The sequence below is a fragment of the Meleagris gallopavo genome, chromosome 1 (genome assembly GCF_000146605.3).
Source record: "Meleagris gallopavo isolate NT-WF06-2002-E0010 breed Aviagen turkey brand Nicholas breeding stock chromosome 1, Turkey_5.1, whole genome shotgun sequence".
Lineage (NCBI taxonomy): Eukaryota > Metazoa > Chordata > Aves > Galliformes > Phasianidae > Meleagris > Meleagris gallopavo.
Window position 1 is genome coordinate 171639109 of NC_015011.2, and position 23330 is coordinate 171662438.

Here is a 23330-nt window from a genome sequence, read left to right on the forward strand (position 1 = left end):
TGTTTTTTGCTCTTCAGGGTTGCTGACAATAGTAAGATATCTATAGTCTTAGTTATGCAGTAGAAGGGCTTAGTAGACAATATATAGTTCATGTATCCTGGAGAGCATTGTTCCCATGTTCTCATTTACTTTTATGTGGAATAATAGAAGAAATTGAGAAGAAATATCCTACTCCCAGGAAGTTTGCTTTCTATGAAGCAAACATCTATTCCTTAATATTTAATTGGGGAAAAAAGCCTTGCTATATTCTACAGGCACCAGGGAGGGTATTTCTGGGAGGACATTAATTGTTAATTCACCAATTGCTGAGTGTTACCATTTCATAGTGTGCACTGTTAGAACTGATTAACCATCTGTTACTGACTGACTTTTGAAGAGCTGAGTTTAAATCAAACTCACAAACAGGAAAGAAATTCAAGGAGAAAAGGCTTGATGCTGCAGAGCACGGTTTCGGTTAATGCCACCCTGTATTAATTGGTAGTAACATGCTTGACATAAGTGACTGCTGCAAATACCGCCCTCGCTTCGTGGCAGTTAGGGCATTCATTGCTTTGTAAAGTGTAAGAAAAAGCACTTCATAAATACAAATATAAACACATTGCAAATGGTGCTTGTAAAAGGAAGCAAAGACCTGGCTTCTGGCACGCTGCCTTTTTACACAGCGAAACAAAATTGTTATTCAAACCTAACAGGGGTTTGGCCAATTTAACAAGCAAGATTTATTACAGAGTTTCCTTTACTGCTCCAGGATATGATTTCACTTTTGCAGAAAAAAAAAAAGAGGGATAGATTATATCATTTACATAACAAGGTAATAAATAAATAATTGGTAACTGTACTTCCAAGTATACTTCCTCATGTGCACAGATGATAAAAACTGCATTCACATGTGCTGGTCTGATTTCACTCCTGAACACAGGATTTAAGACTGAAATGTCAGCCTGAGCTCACCCCTTGTGCCTGAATAAATGATAGGGACCGCTGTGTGAATCAGCTAAGCAGAACCTTGCAGGGTAAAGTGCTCTTCAGGGACGGGGAAGTCTGAAAAACATTCCGCCTGATACAGCTGTCAGCTGTGTTAACTCTTTCCAGGATGTCACTTTTCTTTTAACTGCAGAGAGTCTCACAGGCTAAATATACACTCTTTTCTTTCCAGACTACCTGGTGAGAAACTTCACTAAGTAGATGACTTGCTGGAGAAAATGATTCTGCTTCAGATTAGCTTGGCTGCCTATGTACCCTGCATCCTCTCTTATCTGAAGTTTGAGTTCTCCTTGCACATGAACATTTGTTCTTTTTCTTCTGACTTCACAATGAAATTTTCCCTTCTCTTTCTAAGTTTCATCTTCTTTCCTTCTTGTCCTTCACATCTCAGCTCAGACTGTTTTCTTTGTTTTGAGACAGATCCTTTGCTGATGTTATGGACACTTCTCCTGAGCATCTGGAACATATTAGATAAGACCAAAGATCTGTCTAATCCACGACCTCATGTTAAAAAGCAGCTGGTACAGGGGCTTCACAGGAAGGAGCGTAGGGAAGATAGATTATTTATCCCACATATTTTGCCACATGCTGATATCTAATACTTAGGGATCAGGTAATGCCATAGTATTGTACTTTTGCCAAATATTTGGCCTTTCTCTCTAATCTTGTATCTGGTTTAACTTGCCTTTTTCTTCCTCCTTTTCCTTCACACTATGTATCTTGATGTATCTTCATCAGTCACCAGCCAGAGCAGGAGGTTCTGATGCAGTCCAGATTTGACAGTCTTTGGCTGCAAGCACTTTCCAAAGCTGGAGTTTGGCATCTACGGTGGGAATAAACCTACCCTGGCAGTCTTCAGCTGCTGATTTTTCAGTAGTTTTGATTTTTTGTTTTATTTTGTGTTGTACTTAAAAGTAATAGCTGTTTTCTTAGGTTCAAGCCTTTAGTGGTTGTCTTTTCCTACCTTTTTTTCATAGCCTTGATTTCTGGAAACATTATTTTCATTTCTCCTTGCTCCTTATTTCTCTGAGTGAAAGCAATGTTTTAGTAACCTGCAGCTGAGCCTTAAAAAAGCCACTAAATACCTCGAGGCTGATGATAAAATCATGAGAGTTGGCAAAAGCTGTGACTTTTCCATTGTCCTCAGAAAGTACCTTCCATTTCTTCACAATGCAGTTTTCTGTGGTGTATTTTTTCTCCTGATGTTGTGACTGCAGCAGCATATTTTGCATTCTTTTTGCAGAATTATCCATTCCCTATTCTTGTTGTTGTTGTTGGCCCATGTTTCGTTTATGGTGCTCCTTTGGTTTTGGCCAAAGGCCAGAAATGAGTAATGCCTCTCAAAAGATATTTGCATTTTCCTCTGTTCCATCACACTTCCACCTTAATCTCTTCTTTATTCTTTTTTTTTTTTCAGTCTTTCTCCAAACACTCACATGTTTTTATTCCTGCTTACCATCTCAGCCCTGACAGAGTAATCCAACTGCAATGGCTGCCTCAAGTCCTGCTTTGTGGATTTCTGCTCAGTATTCCTTCATTTCTTCTTCTTTTTCTCATTTTTCTTTCATCAGCAGTAACTTTCAGCTGAATTAGACAGCATGTTGACCTGGAAATGGTACAAGTTGCCATCTGTATTTATAGCTAAGGTGAACTACTGATGTTAATCCTAAAATGTCTTCCAGTATAGTTTTGCCATATATACTAGCAGATAGCTGATGTGAGTGTTATTTAGAGTTTCTTCATCTTTCCAGAGCTCTGTCAGGCTTTACACAAAAATGTGGTGTCAGCCTGTTTGTAATTATAATAAAAATGGCAAGAGCTGATATGCAGCACCATGACAGGCAGGTATGTAGGCATGCCAGAAATTTGCAACAGGGACCCAGAATAAAAAGGTTGGCAAGCACTGAAGATGTTACAGAAACATCATGTTACAGAAACAGCAGCAAGTGGGAACAGTTTGCAGTGGAGACTCCAGCCCCATGGCTGTCCAACTGAACGGTGGGAAATGGTACTGAATTAGTGATACGTTCAGCTGCTGCCATGGGAGGTGTCATTACATTGCATAAAGCAAGAAAACTGCTGCTCCTCCTTCTCCTCAACAAATGATACTCACTGACGTTCCCTCAATTTTTTTTTCAGTCATTACACAAATAATGTTACTTATATGCTGTGGTCATTTTGCTCCAGGGAGGAGATCTTTTTGATGCTATTACTTCAACCAACAAATACACAGAGCGGGATGCCAGCGGCATGCTTTACAATCTGGCCAGTGCCATCAAATATCTTCACAGCCTGAACATCGTTCACAGGGATATCAAGCCGGAGAACCTCTTGGTGAGTGAAAATTCAGCTTTCAGTGTTGTTGATAACTTAGAAGTGTGTGAGAGAAGGTCTGCATTTTTCTCTCCTTCCAGATACGCCCCAAGTTTATTTCAGGCTTTTAAGTCAGTTAGTTTTAATCTTAGCATTGTAAAGCTCTCCTAAGATTAACAGCTATCACAAAAAAGCCCATAACATCAGTTGGTATGTCTAGACTGTTCCCCAGGACACAGCAACGGAATGATTTTAGTGATCACTAGAAGTGAACTTTTAGTGAGCTGCTGTGTAATCTCAGACTTCACATAAATACAAAGGAATGGTGTCCCCGATAGACCACTCTATGTCTACAGCTGCTTAAGCAATTAGCAGCAGCTCAGTTTTACCAAGATTATAAATGTTGCGCCCAAATTATGTGCTATGTCAGAGCAGAACCAGGAAGACACTTCTAAATCTTTCTCTCCCAACTAATCCTATAGAACACTATAGATATTTCTTTAAACAAACAGGCTAAATTTTCTTTTTTCTCATTGAATCTATATGAGCGCTTCCACTGAAAACAATAACAATGCCCTGATGCTTAGTCCTCCTGAAGTTTTTGTTTTCTTGAATGCAGCAGTTGTGTTCTCAAGCTGATTTCATCTCTTCCAATAAATTAATATCTCTTAATTACTGCTGAGATGTTCCAATATGAAGATATCCCAATTCTTCTACAAGCATAGAACAATGTTAACAAGACCTAGAATGTCAGTTCTCTCATCCGTGTGCTGTCTGCCTTGTGTTTAGTACTGCTCAACGCTGAGAAGGTTTTCTGGGAAAGCTGACTTAGGTAGATCTTGACAAAATTCCAGGGAATTGGATTCTTATAGTTGAGGCTCCTCTAGCAATAGATACCTCCATAGCTCTGGCTGAGGAAGTAGTCTGGCCTAATTTTGCAGAAGCTGCTAAAAAAGCTAAAAATTTTTGTGCAGAAATCTAATTAGAAACCAGTGATCGATAATCCTTTAGTAGCCCTTGGTGTTCACAGGTGGCTGCATGCAGAGGTTACGGCAGTCACGCATCAGGATTCATTAATGCTTTGACAAGGGATGTACATTAATGTCTTGGTGTAGGAGTTTGTCTTGAGATATCTCTAAATTCCTGGCAGCAGTAGAATGAAACTTATGGGAATGAGAGGAAAGTAGACAGGAGGTGGGAACAACAGAGAAAGAATAAAATCTTCCAGCCCAGCCATCTCTGGAAATACCCACTACCACGGATAATCATGTTGTAGCCCAAATTGCTTACGAGTGATTTTTCCTGTGTTGTATGTATGCAGAGGTACTACATTGCAATTGATACTGAGCAGTGAGTATGCAGTACTTCACTCTTTACAATATCATAACCATAACAGCCAGCATTTGACTAACAAATTTTCTAAGGTTTATCACGTTTTTGAAAGAAATGAATTGTTTCAGAAGAGAGCTTTTGAACCAGGGTTAGCAGGGTTCTGACTCTGTCTCTGGCATTGACTGCCCATGGGCTTATGTATTTCTTAGGTCCTACTTTGACCTTCTTACCTGCTAAATGGGGTAGGTACTTCTTGTATCACCAGACTGCCATTAGAGTTATTTTCCTGGAATCTATAAAATGCTTCTAAGTGGCCGAACAATCAGCATCCAAGATTTTAGGGTATGCTGATTATCTGTAATTTTTTACCAACATGTACATTTTTTATTCTCTAGAGGGTGCCTTCCATGCTTTAATTGGAACATTTTTCATAATTGCTGCTATTTAGCACGTTTATTTTGTCAAGTCATGGGATGTCTTTATAGCCATATAATAAACCCTAGAGAACAACTTCTCTGACTGTTGCCATCTGCAGTGATCACAAGAGCAGCTTAGAAAATACTGACAGTCTTTATAGTAATAGGATACATATGGTGGCACACAATTATGTGTGGCTGCATTCAATTAGTGTTGTACAATTACACAGTTTTACTGCTTAGTTAAAACAGTGAAAGCACTACATAGAGGGTAATTTGCACTAATTCCCATTTCTTTAATTGCTCTTTGGTATTTAAATGCAGTAGAACATATATAACGTTTGTTCTGAATAACACAAGCATTAAATTATCTTTCACATTCCTTGACTGGCAAGGAACATACCACAGCTTCAAGATGGAATCCTTTTTATATGGAGTTATAACAGGTTAAGGAAAAGTTACTTTGTTTGGTTTTACAAGTCAAGTGAAGTAGCTTTCCAAGGAAAGTAGTCCCTGAAAACAGGTGGAGCAAAGTACAAGAAAATGCACAATACCAAACTTCCTCCATTGGTAAATATTGCCAAACAAGCCTTTTCCATAAATAATTTCTGGTATATGTAAGGTTCAGACTGTTAATGGAGGAAACTTACAGATGATCAATAGGTCAGCACAACTCAGAGAAGTCTTTATAACAGCATGAAATATAATAGGAGATGCTAATTAGACTGAATTCGGCTCTTAATGTCTAAGTGAACATTTACATTTTTCAGCAAGTGAATATTTAAAGCTCTAGTCTCTAGCCTTTAATTAAAACTGTTGTTGAAATTAGATTTATTACAGCCATTTCAAGGAGCACTTTCTTTAGTTTCAGAAACCAGATGTATTTAACAATCTGTGTTTTTAATAAAACCATAATTGCTTTTTTTTCCAGTGCTTTTCTCTAAGCCCATCTTTCTTCTGGTTTAGCAGCAGAGAAATATGAATCTATATCAAAATGTAGGTCTTTTTATAGATACAGTTCTATTGTTGAAAATAACATAAGGAAAGGAAAAGAATTCTGTGTATTCTGAATGTCAACTTGTGACTGTATCATATGGTAGTGGTGATTCAGGACAGAAAGGGGTTTCTCTCGAACCCCCAAATGACAAACAATAACAAAGGAGATGCTTGGCTATGGGATTTTATTTTATATGGCCAAGTATTTCATTTTTGCACTAAGTGAACATTCAAGGGTCCATTGCAGAAAGCACTGAATTATTTAAGAAAATTTTGCTCTGCAAAAGCTTGCAGACAGGTTTGGTATTTGATGCAAGACTGACTGAGAAGGTATTAAGGGTGATGTTGTTTTTGATTGTGAAGTGTGATATATTCTCAGGCATTACTGCTGATTGCTTTCATGGTATAACTGTGGACAAGCCAGACTGTATGGAGCTTTATTTTGGGTTGCAAAATAATAATGTGATGTATCTATGCTTTAAGAAGCACTCCCAAGACCCTTTCCACTTTCTGAGGTGTTGTTATGGTAAATAGCATTAACATGCATCATAGACAGTTTCAAAACGGGCAGCAAGAACCCAAGGTTGGATTAAAGACAGATTCATAGTGCAGTGTGTAATTTACACTAGTTTCAGTCTTTGGTTTAAGCATTTTCTGCATGTTTTCAGTATCTGTAGGTTTGCATTTGTTCTTCTGCATTGTGCTAGATTTTCAAATGTGTATTTTTTACTGAAGTTTCTAGCTTTTCTTGTTTCTTAATCTCCCTTCACACCCATGAAAACCCCCATATATCATGTTCTGTAAAGACCATGTATGCTTTAAGGGCGGATTTTTAGGTGTTCTCATTATCAGCCCATACTATGTCCACTGATGATGATGGGAACACATACCACTAGCAGACTGGTGTTAGGCAGTCATGCAAGGAGAGGACTGTTGAGGAGTAAAGCAGCCCAGCTGGGTGTACATCTCACTCAGTACACACAGAAGCATCTGTTGTTACTATCAGTTGTGTTATTGATCACTGTTGTGTCATCTAAGAACGTGAAAGCCCTGTGTGAGCCTTTAAGCTCTTTGTAAGTGAAACTCAAAAACTCAAAATACCTACACTGTGAATTGGCTATCAGTGGGGAGTTAACTTAGGAACACTTCTGCTGGAAGGTCAGACCTTTGCTTTTGTACTTTTGTTTTCAGTGAGAGGAAATACATCCTTTGTTAGCTAGGAAGCAAGGTAAGTCTTCCCCAAACATTGTAGAAAATTGCCCTATTTGTCTGAATTTCCAAAACTTGCTGCTGAGTGTGTTGCGTGCAAGGAAGAGAACGAATACTGTAAATTAAAAGGAATTTTTCAGACAGTTAATAAATCATGTAGTAATTCCCTTGGTAGAACTCTTTTAAACATTTGAATTTTGTTCCTGATTTAGGTATATGAACACCAAGATGGAAGCAAGTCCCTGAAGTTAGGGGACTTTGGCCTAGCAACCATTGTGGATGGACCTCTATACACTGTCTGTGGGACCCCAACATATGTAGCTCCAGAAATCATTGCTGAAACTGGGTAAATCAGTTCTAGTGAGAATTCATTGTTCTGTTTGCAGTAGAGTGTGTTCTCAACATTGTGCCAGATGTGAGTTCTTGCAGCTAGGATTTCTATGATGCTTTTGCTTGGATGTGATGCTGAATAATACAGCATAGGACGGTTTAGTCAGAAGGGACCTCTGGAGGCTATCTTGCCAAAAACAGCTCAAAGCAGTGCTGAATTTGTAATTAGAGCAGGTTGCTTTGTTGTTAGCCTCAAACTTCTCAGCATTAAGTTACTAACTAGCCAATTGCACGTACCATAAAATTAATTCTCACACTAACTCCAGAGATTACTAGATACTGTTTACTTAATTTTATTTTGTTGTCAAACACTGTACGTTTCTTTGTTCCATCAATAAATATCTGGTGGTTTGAGCAGCCTGGGGCCATCTTTTCACCACTGTAGGCTTTCTGTTGGTAGAGATCACTATCTAGCTAAGCAATACAGCATATTGTCTTCTGGACATTTACAGATTCTTATCTGATGTAGTTTTAATATGTAAATGAAAAACAAAAGAAAGGAAAGCAAAATTAGAATAGGTCAGTAGATAGATTATAGTGAAAGAGCAGATAAAAATATGTAAGAACTTTTTAACAATTCATAGAATCACAGAACCATAGAACTGTAGAACCGTAGAACCGTAGAATCATAGAATCATAGAATGGCCTGGGTTGAAAAGGCCTGCAATGATCATCCAGTTTCAATGCTATGTGCAGGGTTACCAACCACCAGACCAGGCTGCCCAGAGCCACATCCAGTCTGGCTTTGAATGCCTCCAGGGATGGAGCATCCACAACCTCCTTGGGCAACCTGTTCCAGTGCGTCACCACCACCTGTGTGAAGAACTTCCTCCTAATATCTAACCTAAACCTCAGTCTCAGTTTAAAATGATTCTGAAAATGTTTTCTCTGTTCTTATACTGTAATTCCTGGACATCAGATCTCTAACCATATTTCTCACATTTATAGGTATGGCTTGAAGGTGGACATCTGGGCAGCGGGCGTGATTACTTACATCCTGCTCTGTGGTTTTCCTCCATTCCGTGGGTATGGAATGATCTCTTCAACCATCCTTGCTCTGTGAATTGGTGCCTGTGTTGCTTCTGCATTAAACAAGTTTTCTGCTTGGAGGGTTTGGTTTTTCCCATGCTGTGCATAATGATTTTCATAAATCCCATAAATGTTTGTGATTTCACTGTCTTTTATTTGTTTATTTTAGTGTAAACTTAATTACATTACAAAGCAAGATCCTCCATTATGGGTTCTGGGTGTCTTTGCCTGATGTCTAAAATACATAGTGAAATAAAAATCTTTCATGGACAAAATGCAACTTATTTTGTGATTTGTAAAAGATTGATAAAATGTAAACCACTTAATGGCATGTCAAATCTTTTCTCCCCCTCAGAGCAATTGCAAAGTGGTTGACTGTTCTAAAGACAAGCAGGTTACCTCAGAAAGAAAGTGCCAAATGAGCTTTGTTTTACTAACCTCAGCATTCACATCTGTGTCTGCATGCTGAGGAAGAATAAACAGCACACTAAGGAATCTCCAATTAAAAGCAATTTCAAGAACCTTCTTAAAACCAGCTCTGGAAATAATGCCTTTGTGGGTTTTGTTGTTTTTGTTTTTTATTTTACAGAAGTGGAGATGACCAAGAAGTACTTTTTGATCAGATTTTGATGGGACAGGTGGATTTTCCGTCTCCATATTGGGACAATGTTTCTGACTCTGCAAAGGTAGGTTTATGTAGCTAATGGTACTTCTTCTCTAGTACTCTTCCCAGTGCTTGAGATAATAATGTTGTCCTTTCAAAGTTGACATCTCTTATAGATCTCCTGCTACATCTGTAAATTCTTCTGTGCTACCACGTATGAATTGTCATTTGATTGCTGTCTGTTTGTTTAGGTGGTCCTGCAATGGACCCAATCTCTTTATGATGTCTCATACAACAGAGACACCAGCACCCTTTACTGACCAAGAAATAATTATGAGTAAGTTGGTTCGACCTGTCCTTCTTAGCTTGAAAGCTCCCTGGGACTGTGTATGCGTTTATGATGGGGACGAAGTTCCAACTTGGAGCCTTTGAATATGATAAAATAATGTTACAGGGAAGCTATTTTCCCTTATTAATGCCATTAAATGATGTGTCTGTCATTTCTTTCTGTCAGGCCAAGCATTGTCTGTAACTCATTGTTGTCAGTATGGTATGAAATATGGACTTCTTTTGTCCACCAGTTCATGGGTAGCCTCTTGACACAGGACAGGGAAGAGTTGGAGCTTGGGATGTGCTAAAGCAGGTACAACACTTTACAGATACAGATCCTGATGGATCTGGGGAAACAGTTTCCCTCAGAGACTTTCTAGGGATCTGAAATTCACTACAGTCACATACATATAAAGAGAGAAATATAGTACATACATGTATGTTAAAAAAAGACAACAAACCACAAATAATAACTATTCATTTGGTTGACATGTAGTTAACTGCTCAGTGTCCCTAATACGTAAGCGTTCTGCAAGTTTGCTTCTGAAGTCTGTAAGACAAATCCAGAAAAAAAATGTCTTGCTATTTCTTTCAGTGTGTTTAATTGCAAAACATTTTGAAATTTGGAAGAGAATGTAAGTAATGAAGTAGCATTCTAAGTTCTGAATCTCAGTTCTTCGGTGCTGGTAACATCTTGCTTTTGTAAGATGTGTGCATGGTGATCAGACTGGTATTCTAGTTTGTTAATTAATAAATTTCACAAGTGAAATTCAGTCATAGAGTTGGAAGTCTCCTAGTCCATATAATTGTTTTGTAGCAGCCTTTATTGCATATCTGCAGAATGGGAAGGACCTTTAGAGGTCACCTGGCCCAACCTCTACTCAAGCAGGGTCAACCAGAGCAGGGTGGATGCCCATGACTGTATCCATTAATAATGAGAACTCTGCAAGTCTTTTGCCAACAGTGTTTTCTTTTGAAACTTCTTCTTCCAAATAGTTCATACTAAATTTTCTATTTTGAATCATTAATCTATTTGTTTAACTTCTTCTCCTTGTTGCTAAGAATTATTAATTTTGGTCTTTGGTGATAACCCTTTGTTTGCAGTTATGCTGCAGTCCTATTTTCTGTGTACTCCATTTGGTGTTGGAATTATGTGTTCATTTGCATGCTAGTTGAAAACTAGGTAAAACTGGAAATCAGAGCCTGAAAAAATAATGTATTGGAGTGTTATATTAAATATCTTCTATGTCATTTATACAACATCTTAAAATTCTAAATCTGCTGGCTTTTTTTCCTACAGCGGAATTGACATTTTCTTAATGGGAAGCTAACCTAATTTCATGCAACCATCTGTTGTGTATATTATGTATTAAATGCTTTTCTTTTATACAGTGGCTACAGAACTGTAACTCAGAACTTTCTTCTTGCTTTTCAAGGTACTGTTAGATACTGATTTAAAAGTTCAGCTTGAAGTTCAGAAGTTCATAGTTGATCTTTTAATAATGTAAATACACTTCTGAAGTTGGTATTTCATTCCGTCTTTGAGCACTCTTTTATAATCAGCTGAAGAGTACTTTAGTGAATTAAATCCGTTGCTTTGTTCTTCAAAAATTGTGTTTGACCCAGTGTTCCATTTCTCAGGAGCTTATCACAATGATGCTTCAAGTAGATGTAGATCTGCGATTCTCAGCCTTGCAAGTTCTTGAACATCCATGGGTTAATGTAAGTATTTTTCAGGCTTATAGATGCTGTCTGTAATTTTTCACCTTTGAGCTCCGCTTTGTCACATCCTTTCTATGCCCTTTTGGAGCCATCATGTTCCAAAAATTACCACAGATTTAGGTGGAAATAAGCTAGGTTACAAGCTGCTGTAGTATATCGTGTATAATGGAGTATTCACTTTTAAGCATGCTCAGCTCCCTCTTCTCTGAAATATTTTGGGTCAGGTTTTCAGCATATCTCAACCGCACTTGACAAATTTACACCTCTAACAATCAGCTTGTGGGTTCAGTGGCACATTTTGCTTTCCTGAAATGAAATGGACTCAAAAATCTGACAGTCGTGATTAAGAGCTATTGAAATATAGTCAATGCTGTTAAGCCTACTTGATCCAGCATGAAACAGGGAAACCTTTAGCATCATGTTTAACTTCTGACATTGAAATATACACGTATTTATGTGCAGCCATATCCATTTAATCTGAGTTACCATGAAATAGCTATTTATGCATCCTGGCTTATCTCTTAGTGATTGGACATTTGCCATAAAAGCGGTAATCGGTGAAGTGGCATATGGATAAATCTGGCAGAGAATAAAGAGATTTGTCTCTAATTCATGTTGAGACAGGGACCCTACTTAATATTTGTTAATTATTTCAGACTATTTAATATGTCTTAAAATATTTGGTTGAGAATAAAAATAAAAATTGGAGAAAGTCCAGATTCAAATTCAGGAAAGAAGATTGAAGAAGGAAGAAATACAATTGGGACTGGGAGAAGGAAAAAAAAAAAAAGGAGGAAGAAATAGCGTTTCATTTTCCTTTCTTAAAGTTGGAGTGTGCAGTTCTCACTAGAATATATTTTGTCCTTCAGTTAACAGATTCCCTGAGCTGCTGTATCCAAACAGTTTATTGCAATGAAAGATTATTGTAATAATTCAGAGATACAGTAACCTCAGAGGCTAATCTTTTTTCTTGAGAAGTGTCCTCCACATAGCCTACACTAGTGGCGGTCACTAAAGCGTTTATATTCGTTAGTCCTGGAGGCTACCTGCTTGACCAAACCATTTAAAATGACTTTTATTATAAATGATATTATCTGGCAGACCACTTTTGCTATGTACAAAGAGCAGAAAGATCTAGGATGGTGTGTGATGAAAATCTTTTCATTTTAAAGATGACATTCAAGCAGCTGAAATATTAATTTTCCGTGGTGTCAGATTCTGTCCTTGGACATGGTGTTCTGTCACAGTTTATAATGACTTTTGGTAATTGAAGTGTCTCTTTATCTCCATGGGAGAAGGATGGATGGGGATTTCTGTCTTGCTGTTCAGGAAGAGACAGGAGATGTCTGGTCAGAAGCTGCAGAGAGGCCAGATCACCTGCTGTGTCAGTCTGCATACTTCTGCTGAGGCTATTGAAAAGTCTTTTGTTTATACAACATGAGAATCTGGCCACCAATTTTCCTTTTTGTGAGCTTTGTGCTCTCTCCAGATGCCTTTTTATTTTGTTTTATTTTTGTTTTGGCTTCAGTTACACAACAGTGTATCTTAGGAAGTGGTTTCAGCAAGATGCATTAAGACAAAGTGCCATTTTTTGTGACTGTGGTGTGCAGATGATGTGGTGTGCAGGGTGTGCTCCCTGTGCTTGCTAATGGTTTCTGCAAGGGGGACTGGGAAGAAGGGTAAGGAACAAGTGCCTGAAGTCTTCTAGAAGTGCAGAGCTCTTGTAGCCAACCCCATGTTCTCACTACCAAAGCACCCTGATGAATTCCTGGGTTTCTGTGTAATGAGTTACATGTGGATCCCTTTGCCAGAGGGTGCCTTGGAGACCAAGTATAAATGGATTCAAAAGAGAGGTTGATACATTTTTGGAAGGTGATCCCATTGGTGCTTGTTAAATGCTGCGGTCTGGATAAAATTTCTGGCTCACGAAGCTCTTAAGTACTTGGTTGGCAGAAACTGAAAGATATACCAAGGAAAATTCAAGTTCTACTTGCCTTCCTTAACCGTGTTTTTTTGTGGACAGTAATTTTGGTGCACTAATCATGAAATACTATGTATAAGGAAGGCAAGTAGAACTGGAAGCTGGATAGTCTCCATCACCTTTGGTTTTGCTCTGCTGCACATCTTGTAGTTTTATGCCGATTGTAATTCTTTGCAATCAAAACCTGTAGCAGTTCCGTCCACCAGTAACTGAAGCAGGTATTCTAGGATAGTTCTGTCAACTTACAAGAGGTCTCTTCCGTCCAAGTGTTGCTCTTAGGAACTGAGATGAGTCAGTATTTTGTCTTCAGCAATACACTCATGATAGCTGGTGACACAGATCAAAACCTCTTTTGAATTCTCGTATGTATTCTGCAGATATATTTTTCTGAAAGGAAAAGGGCTAGCACTGGGACCAGTTCTGGAAAGTGTTTGAGCACATTCCGAAGGTTCCTCCTATTTCATTGCATGCCACATGGAAATGCTTAGTGTTAGGAATAAAATTAACTACGTAGATGGCATTAAAGTCCCAGTTCGCTTCAGGAGAATTAAGAACATGGCTGAGTTGAAACAGGTGCTTAAGTGCTTTTATGAAAAAGAACACTTCCCTCAAGTGGGTCTGAGCAGTATGTGGCAAGGAAAGGCTCCTTGCATGCAGAGGCAGAAGGATACACTGGTGTCACATCCAGCCTCTCATTCCAGTACCATAGCTTGGCCAGTTGTGGGCATCTCACAGTCTCCCTGTGATGCATGTGTCCTAATTGCCTGGGCAATTTTCTGCAACATTCCTAGAATATTATCTCCTTTCCAGAGGGCAAAAGGTACCTGGAGTTTCCATCTGACACATAAAACTTCCCCAGTTAACCTGTTGAAATAGTTCTTTAAGAACTTTATTTTTCCTTTTCTTATTTTGGTTCTCTTCACACAGAGGTAAAGTTGCAAATAAAGCACTGGATAGAGCAACTGGATTGAAAAGCAGGCATATGTTTTCTTTGACAATTCCAAGAAACATTTTCTCTCTTTGATCAAACCTTTGATAGAAGTGTTCTAACTGCTTACACCGTATAAAAGCATTTTGTAGATTGTAAATAACCGTTCCACTTTATAGCTGCTTACTATGTGATTACTTGGTAAATTGCTGAGATTCCTGGAATGTACTTTGACAGTTTCAATAGGAGCCAACACTCATTTCAGTTTCAGTTTTTGCTGTAAAAATAGCTGGAATCCTCTTAGAAACTGCAAAACTTTTTATGGTCAGAGTCAGGCCAGCTAAGCAGTTCCTATGTCAATAATATCCCAGCTGTTTTCAATTCAAAAAACAAAACCTGAAAAGATGTTGGCTCCATGCCACTGCCACAGATGGAGATCTTGAATTCAAAATGCAATTCAGCAGCAGTTCTTTGCCCCCTCGATTTGGTTTGTTTGAATTTGTCTCTCAAATGCAGTACACTTAGACCTGGAAACAAATCCATCAATTTATACTTCTTGTACTGGAACCCAGCTCTTGCTTTTACCTGATGGAATTCTGTGCAAAACCTAAGAATTATAAGGGTGGCTGGAAGCTTGAGATCTGACGTTTTAAACATTGGTAACACTATATAACCTGCAGTATACCAGTGGCAAGTTATGGGACAAATCTACTCTGTTTTTGATGTCTAAATATTTTCTAATTTATTTTGTATGGCTTTGAGCACTGAATACTGAAAAGCACGGACTGAATTCTGTAAGCCCTTCTCTGTTAAAATAATCAATATAAAATGTGCTGTGCTGTTACTGGAGGAGGAAGATGGCATACACTAGCTTGAAAAGAATTAGGGAAGCTGTAGCCTTCGTATGTATCCTTAACCATGTCTGCCTTAGAGATTTCAATGTAAAAGAAATGAATAACCAAGCAGTAAATAGTAACAAGCTTAACATTTGTAAGAAATTTTATTTAAAATGCTATTTCTTATTCAGCAGCTGCAACACCTTTTGGTCACATCCTAGGGCACTACCCAGAGAAAAATCTCCTTGCAATCCTTGAAGGAAACAGAGTCAAAAAGCTTTTCCTACACTTTTATTTGCTCTACTTTTCTGTTTTTATTTATATAATGACCTCTTCATTTGATGCATTCAGACCTGGAAAGAAAACCTCTTGTGACCAGCTTGAGAAATGCATCTGAGTGTGTCAGGGCAGTGGTAGTCCTGAACACTGTTGTCTCTTTTTTTTTGGGGGGGGGGGGGGGTGACAATGTTTCCTGCATATAAAACAATGCAAATGTGGTAAGAGTGTTAATTACTCAAATGATGCCAATATCATCCATTTGGGTTTTTTTATTTTTATTTTTTTAATTCATGTAAATAGAGATTTTGAGGAGCCTGATGAAAAAAATAATCTGAAGAACCCAGGCAGTTAAGAGCATCCAGGTGAAAACTCAAATTCTGGACCAGACTTTAGAAGCTGCCAGAGGATTTTGGCTGCTCAGCTTCTCAGGACAGCACTTCTTTCAGAGCATCAGCAGTTCCACGTTCTCAAAAATTCACGAAGTTGAAGTTCCCAGAAGTGAGCACTAAAAATCACAAGTCATCTTTAAAAGCTCTTGTCCTGACTGCTGCAGCTAAAATGAAATTCTGTGGTCCTAGTCCACTACAAGAAGTAGTTCATGTAGCTGGAGGTTAAGATAGGGGAAGGAGCACTGCTAACCTCCTTGGGGGCTGGCATCCTTCCCATCACAGCAACCTGATGAAATTCTTGTCAGGATTGTTTAGCTTGTTCTCTAGTTCTACAACTCACTCTGCTGATTCTCTGAATCTGATGTGTTGTTTGGTTGCTTTTTCTTACTTCCTGCCTTTTAAAACTGCAGAGCAGCTTTCTTTTGTGTGTGTGTAGTTAAACAGCTGTCATCTCTCACACTCAATATCTATCCATTATATTAGTGCTGGCTGAAGTGACTCCAGCAGCCAGCTAATATATATTAGCTTGTTTACAAAGTGCTTTGGAATAAAAAAAGGTCTCTGGTAGACATTGGGTAGCACCAGCATTAGCTGAACAATTTAATAATGATAGAATAATTCCTGTGCATACCTATGCTACCTCCTAAACTGAGCTGAAGTTTTCTTCTGAAAACTGGATCCCAGAGTATGCATCTCTGACTCGTTGCCACTGGAACAGTGGGTGTGGTGCTTCACAAGTAAAATATTACCCCAGTCTTGGTAACTGTTGTCTTCTCTTGTAATTTAGCCTTTTGATAAGACAGCATGAAACCTTGGCAGGCTTTCATTGTGCAGAAAGCCAAGATAATGATTTTTTCTTTTCCCTCTGGCAAAAAAGAGATCACTTTATAGGCTTTCTTCTGGGAAAGGCAAGGTCGGTGGAAAGCAAGTTATTTTTAGGGGTCATATGCACCAAGCCAAGACTCCCCAGTGCTGGACAATTATCAGCTACTGGGTTGCGTTGTTTTGTTTTGCAGCTGTGTGCACTTGACCATATTTCGCCAGCTGAAACATTTTGTTAAGGGGTGAGTGAGGGATCTCTAAACACAAACTCCCCAAACTAAATAAATTACAAACGCAAACCAACCTCCCTAAAGATCCCATATGCTCAGAGGCATCGTGATTTACTGCAGTGACTGTGTAACTCTTTAAGAGCGCTCAGAGTCACTGTAAAGCCAGAAAAAAGAAGTCTGAAATCTCTCTGTATTCTCATCTTGTCTCTCATTTCTATGTACCTTGGTAGAATTGCCTTTAAGTGGACTTTCAAGAACTTTCTCAGCTGCTGATAGCTGCATATACGAAGCAGTATATGGATGGATATCAGATCCATGGATGACCAGACACTTGATATCCCGCATATTCTGCATATTGTTGCCTGAAATCCTTCTTATTCTGCTAGCAGGGAAATCTCATCAGCCACAGCTTTTTCAACTGCCACTCCTGCTGGTTCCCTCTTCCCTGCTCAATCAGTCACACAGGCCTCGTCTGCCTGTTTTCTAAAAACTCCCTTTTTATTTTGGGCTTCAGTTCAACCTGCTGACTTGGGCAAACTGCAGAATCCTTTCTTTTTTCTAGGGTTGTGCTTCCATGTGGAGGACGCAGATGGGTATACCAGGAACAGGAGCTGTCAACTGTTGTCTGGGAGCAGGCTGCAAAGCTTCTGGGCTGGGTCCCTCATGCAGCTGATGCACATGGCAGCAGAACATGGCAGCCTCCGCTTGGCCCTGTAACCCTGTGCTCACTTTTCCCTCAGTTTTGCTCAAGTTGATAAAATGTGTGTTTTGGCAAGGAAAACAAGGCCACCACAGCTGGCTTCAGCCCTCCCCTGCTTTTCTGCAGGAAGACGCATACTAGATGCCCTAAACCAACCCATGGCGTGGGTCACACCTCAGTGGTACATACTGATGTTCATGAGGGCTTGGCCTCAGTTGCACCATAGGCCTGGGCTAGGGCATGTCTCAGTTTCCCACTCTGCCTCTGTTGCCTCTCCCTGGGGCTCACTGAGCCACAGCTGGATCTCTCACCAACCCCACAGTCCCTCAGCATGTCACCTTGATGACTGCTAAAATAATTCCCATATGCTCTTAGGCTATGGCTGGCTGGGGATGCCATAGGCAGAGCTTAGAAGGTACCTTGTCTCAGTCTAGATTTTGACAAATAACCAGTGCGTGCTTGTATCAAACTTTCTCAAGATTTAAAGTCTTCCCCTCACATTGCTACAGTAAATCTTCCTTTATTCTTGTATTAAAAGGTAGAATTTAGTCAAAATACTCCTGAACGTGGTGTTTCACAGGGCTTCTGGAAATCATAGAATCACAGAATCATTAAGGGTGGAAAAGACCTCTAAGATCTCCTATGCCAACTGTCCACCTACCACCACTATTGCCCACTAACCATGTCCCTCAGTGCCACATCTCCACGATTCTTGAAGTCTTCCATGACCAGTAACTCCATCACCTCCCTAGGCAGTCTGTTGCAATGTCTCACCACTCTTTTCCTAATGTTCCTTGTCTCAGGTTAGATTCTGACAAATCCCCAGTGCATGCCGGTATCAAGCTCTCTCAAGATTTAAAATCTTCCCTTCACATTGTTACAGAATTTTTTCCTTCTTTTCACGTATCAAAAGACAGAATTTAAGTCAAAACACGGCACTTCTCAGCTTGATGTTTCACAAGGCATTAGGAAATCTTTCTTTGTGTCCCACCAAGCCAGAAATTTCTGGTTTCTGTAATCTCTTGGGTTCTTTCTGTGTTTAAGCTCACTATCTTTAAACACATTTGAGGAGTAAACAGAAGAATGAACAGGCCTGAGCTTATCGTGCTTTGAAGTATTTATGTGCCTACAAGTAACTAGTCAGTGGTAGTCAATACCTAGTAAAAAGAATAATAAAATATTTAATGATCATTATTAATTGGATTAACCTAAAGCTTGTGAGAAAGATATTTTGTAAAGAAGAGACAGGCTGGTTTGTTACGTAATAGGATGTTCATCCTATAAATACTTTATATTGATCTGAGACAATGACTGACTCAACAGACATTTCTTCTCTATATTGGTAGGTGCTGTCAGAATCACCTGACAATTCCTTTATTTTGCCTTTTCTCTCTGAAGTTTTGTTTTACTTTGTTTCTTCACAGGATGATGGCCTTCCAGAGAACGAACATCAGCTATCAGTAGCTGGGAAGATAAAGAAGCATTTCAACACAGGCCCTAAACCGAACAGCACAGCAGCTGGAGTTTCTGTCATAGCAGTAAGCATCTGAAATACACAGTTGAAACACTTAAATATGTGCCCTCGAGACTGTGTGTGTTTAGGGCATGCCACCAAAAGAAACCAGAGAGGATCAGTCTTTAGGTAGCTCTAACAATTAATATAAACATGATTTGACTGATATTCTGCCATTGATTCTCTTTGTGAGTCACCTCGTTGTTTAATAGCCCTAGGAGGTACAACAGTATGCACACTTTCACATTTTGTCAGAAGGTTGTTGGACCTAACATTGATGCATGTAGATTCAATATTTGAACTATGGGACCATGGCATTTTACTTGGCAGCAGAATCATCACATGGATTGAGGCAGCACAGAAGTTGTAGCAGGACAGCAGCACTTTACAATGAATGGAAATTACTTCAAAACTGTAACTGTGAACCCATTTGGCAACCTTACCTTCTCTTCTTTGAAGACACCAAAGAGAGCTATAATGACTCACTTCTTGCTGAAAAATGCTACCTTTGGAGTTGATTCTAGTCTAGCCACTTCATATTTAGCTGAGCATCAACACAGTACTGTTACATAACAAAACTACATGCAGATTGCAGGCTGCTTCCCTCCAGACAGAAGGACATAATTGGATAGAGAGTTTATAGAGCTCCTTGCTGCCTTCTGTCACGCACTGCAGTTGCAGTTTGGATGTTCAGGTTGTAATGTGTTGGAGCTTCTGAAGCTAAGCTTGACCAAACTTTTGCCCAGCTTTACTGAAGTTTTGATGGCATCCTCAGCATAGCATACATCACACATGTTTCTGGTTTTTGTCTAGAGATAAACATGTGCATTAGAGATACACGCAGACAGAATATATTCAGTGTTTTATAAGATTATTCATACTAATACCATTAAATAGTGCACATCCTTTACATTTTTGATACATCTGCCTGTGTTTGTAAGCTTTCTTTATTACTCATGGCAATGTTAATGCTCCAAACAGTCACTAAAAATAAGTGACACATTAAGCATAACCATTCCCATATCAAATTACTCAGTGTTCATTCCCAGCTTCCATGAATTGCAGGTGGTGTGAGTGCACATGTACACTTTCTTGTACTGTTTTCACTTTCATGTTTCTCAACTCAGCCCCTCCAGTGGTGAGTTAAATCAGCATGAAGTAAACTTAGTTCAGCGCATGCAATCTGGCTCACAGGTGTGAACTATTTGTACAGCAGAATGAATACTCTCTCAAAGTTTCTTGGTATAAGTACTTAAAATTTCAAGCTGTGCCTCTCTCATATTTTTCTTTACTCTTTCCAACCCTAAACTTCCTCAACATGGAAGCAAGTTGTTCCTCATGCTTTTCTTGGATTTTCTCAGTCATCAGCTAACATAGTCAGCTTTTTTATTATTATTATTTTCATTTTTAAGCAATAATACTGCAACAGCTCTCCCACAACTAAAACATCACATACCCATTGCTCATCTGAACTGCAGGTATGTTCTGTATAGACTAGCTGAAACCTTGTTCTTTTCGAATGGACTGCCAGCACGCTTGTCCATGAGAATTACTGCTCAGACCCTCCATGCTAATAACTTCAAAGCTTAGAAGCAAGAAATGATGCCTCTGTCCTCATCCATTCGTCGCCTCCTTTATTTGTTTAGTTTCCCCACAGTCGTCTTTTATTTTGTTTCTTTGCCCCAATTGCTCTGCCAAGGAATTGTTTACAGCAGTTTGATAGCTGAGTAATGAAAAACGCACTGTAGTGAATCTTTCCACTGCAAAACATTATAAATCAGAAAAATAGTGTTTGCTAATTTATATTTTAATAGCTTTTATTTCTTTTTTAGTGTTTGGAAATTTAACAAATTATTTTAAGTCATCATCTCTATGAGTGAACATGATACTCTAGCACGATGAATCCTGCAGCTTTGCCTATAAAGCAGAAATATTTTGAGTATTTTTACCAAATACAAAATGTGGTTTGATTAGGTTGTGTCAACTAATTTCTAAAATTTTGGAAGAGATGGGGAAGGGCAGACCTTTTTAGTGAAGACCTTTCGTTAGTGAAGAAAAGCTAGATGATTATAAGAATAAATCACATTTATTTTCTACAAAGCTAATTCAATTAGTTAGTCAAAAGCAAAACAACAAAACCTTTAATTGCTGTTTCTGTTGTTTGAAAATGTATGTAATACACATTTGACATGCATGTCATTAGGGCTTTACATTTGGGAATCTGCCTTTTAACTGTGAAATTTCAAATATCATGAAACTTATTAACTAAGCCTGCTCTACATTTAGAATTTTCAAAGCATATATACAGATGCTGCAACATACTGTTCAGCTCTAAAAACTTTCACTAACTATATTTTCTACAAAAATATTGTTTTATTGTGCCTGCCTATATGTTTATTGTAACTTTTCAAGAGAGTGCTTGTGTATATAATATATAGAGGCATTCTATATATTATGTAACACATCTGTGTCTGTGTGTTTGTGAAAATGTGTTAATATGTGCATATATTTATATAGATTACTTAATAGTTACAAGTGTTAGCATTATTTTGAGTTTTATACCTCTATTTGTGTACAGAGATAGCTAATCTGTGGTACTTAGCTCTTAATTTGTCCTCACACTGATATAATGCTACATATAATGCCTGTTTTCCTTTGTGTTAAGAAGTAACACACCTCAGAGATCTCAAGCAGTATTTATCACATGCACCAATTAAAACCGGAACATGAAAACTAAATTCATATTGCTCTGATATGAAAATTATATTCATAAGGATCTGTTCGTGATCAGCTTGTTGAAGAGAAAGTGAAGCCATGTGTGTTTTACATACGTATACTCTGGCTACTACTTCAGCAGCATCCAAGTTGTATGGCCTCCTTTTGCTGAGGTTTACGTTTGCCCTGTTGATGTAGTAATCCTCAGTAAAAGTTATCTCTGTCTGCTCAGGGCAGTCTCATCAACTTCTCACACGTGTCCAGACTTTAAGCTTTTCCCCATTTGAAAGGATTTGTCAGGTTGGACGCTACCAGGATGAACATGCTGTGCATGCCTAGCAAAGTTCCTCTGCTGGTGGAACAGGAGATGATTTCTCAAACAAAATTAACTACACAGGCAAAAAGATTTTTCTGTTCATACATTAATGCATCATTAGAAGTTCTGCCAGCATAACTATGCCAGTTGGGGAAAGAAATCCCTTAAACCAACATAGCTTTGCCAGCAAAACTTTAATTGGAAAGCCAGCTTTCAGAACAGCAATATAGTTAACAAGTCCCTGAAAACCACTGCTTGCTGATGGGAGAGTGTATGGGAGAAAGATCACTATAGTTACCCTATTCTTGCTTGAAGCATTAAGTTCTGGTCAGTGTGGAATGCAGGCTGCCAGGCTTGGTCCCCTTTGGTCTGTGTCAGAACTACCACGTTACCACTAAGTGTGTGCCAAAAGGATTGCAGGATCAGGTTTCTCCTACAGCTTTCCAATAGGAATAGTCTTTTGTAGATCTACGATGGTGTTTATAAAGACACTGTGATAAAAATGTAAAAATAGGCCTTTACTAAACAGTCTTTTTGAAAATTGAGGATAGAGTTGTTTGTTCAATTCACCAGGGATGTTATCCCACATTTCCCAAGCAACATCCTGTGTCTGGGCACTCTCGGTTTTACTGGAGGTGTCTAAAGCAATAGAGAGCCAATATTATTTTTTAAGAGCACTTCTGCAATCTAGAGGTGTGCCATTAACTCTGTATATTAACTAAGCATCGTTCAGTTTGTGTTCCTGTCTGAACTGTTAAAGCTTTGCCTGTATGTTGTCACTTCTGTGCTTGTATTTTGGCCATCGTTAAGGCAGAGGAAAAAAATACTGATAATGTGACGTTAAGGTTGTTTGAGGTCTCTGTCTTGGCAATGGGAATAAATTCCATCTGGAGACTCACAGGAATGGAGTAGGACAGAAGAGAGCTGTCGGGGAAGTCAGTGCAGCTCTCTGCCAACCCAGGGCTCTTGCATCTTCCGAGGGAAGGGCAGCAGTGGGTCAGTGCTGTGCCTGCTGCTGAGCATCAAGCAAAATGAAACCTTGCAGATGGCATTCTTTGCAGGGGGATTTCTTGGCTGATGTGGAAGAGAAGCCAAGTCCGGCCTGTTAGTTTTGCTTGGCTTAGAGATGAACCTGTGACTTGAATGTCACTTCCTATCTTTTGTTTGTGTTGTTGTGGGCTCGTTCTGTATCACTGTTTTGGTTTTTTCTGGAATAATTTCCACACTGACTAACTGTTCAAGCTCTTCCCAGACAGCTAATTCCCCCGGTTTTGTCTATCTTTTTAGCCATTGGAT

The 23330-nt window shown here is 38.9% G+C and overlaps 1 protein-coding gene across 1 annotated transcript in view; it reads left to right on the forward strand.

The window, feature by feature from the left end:
* Nucleotides 1-23330, forward strand: part of LOC100539645 (serine/threonine-protein kinase DCLK1) — a 34864-nt gene that overhangs the window by 10003 nt on the left and 1531 nt on the right. The window contains exons 5-10 of the mRNA XM_019612212.2: nt 3172-3318; nt 7463-7596; nt 8589-8666; nt 9259-9355; nt 11245-11325; nt 18915-19028. Coding sequence (XP_019467757.1) covers nt 3172-3318; nt 7463-7596; nt 8589-8666; nt 9259-9355; nt 11245-11325; nt 18915-19028 — 651 coding nt within the window. The remainder of the gene's footprint in view (nt 1-3171; nt 3319-7462; nt 7597-8588; nt 8667-9258; nt 9356-11244; nt 11326-18914; nt 19029-23330) is intronic.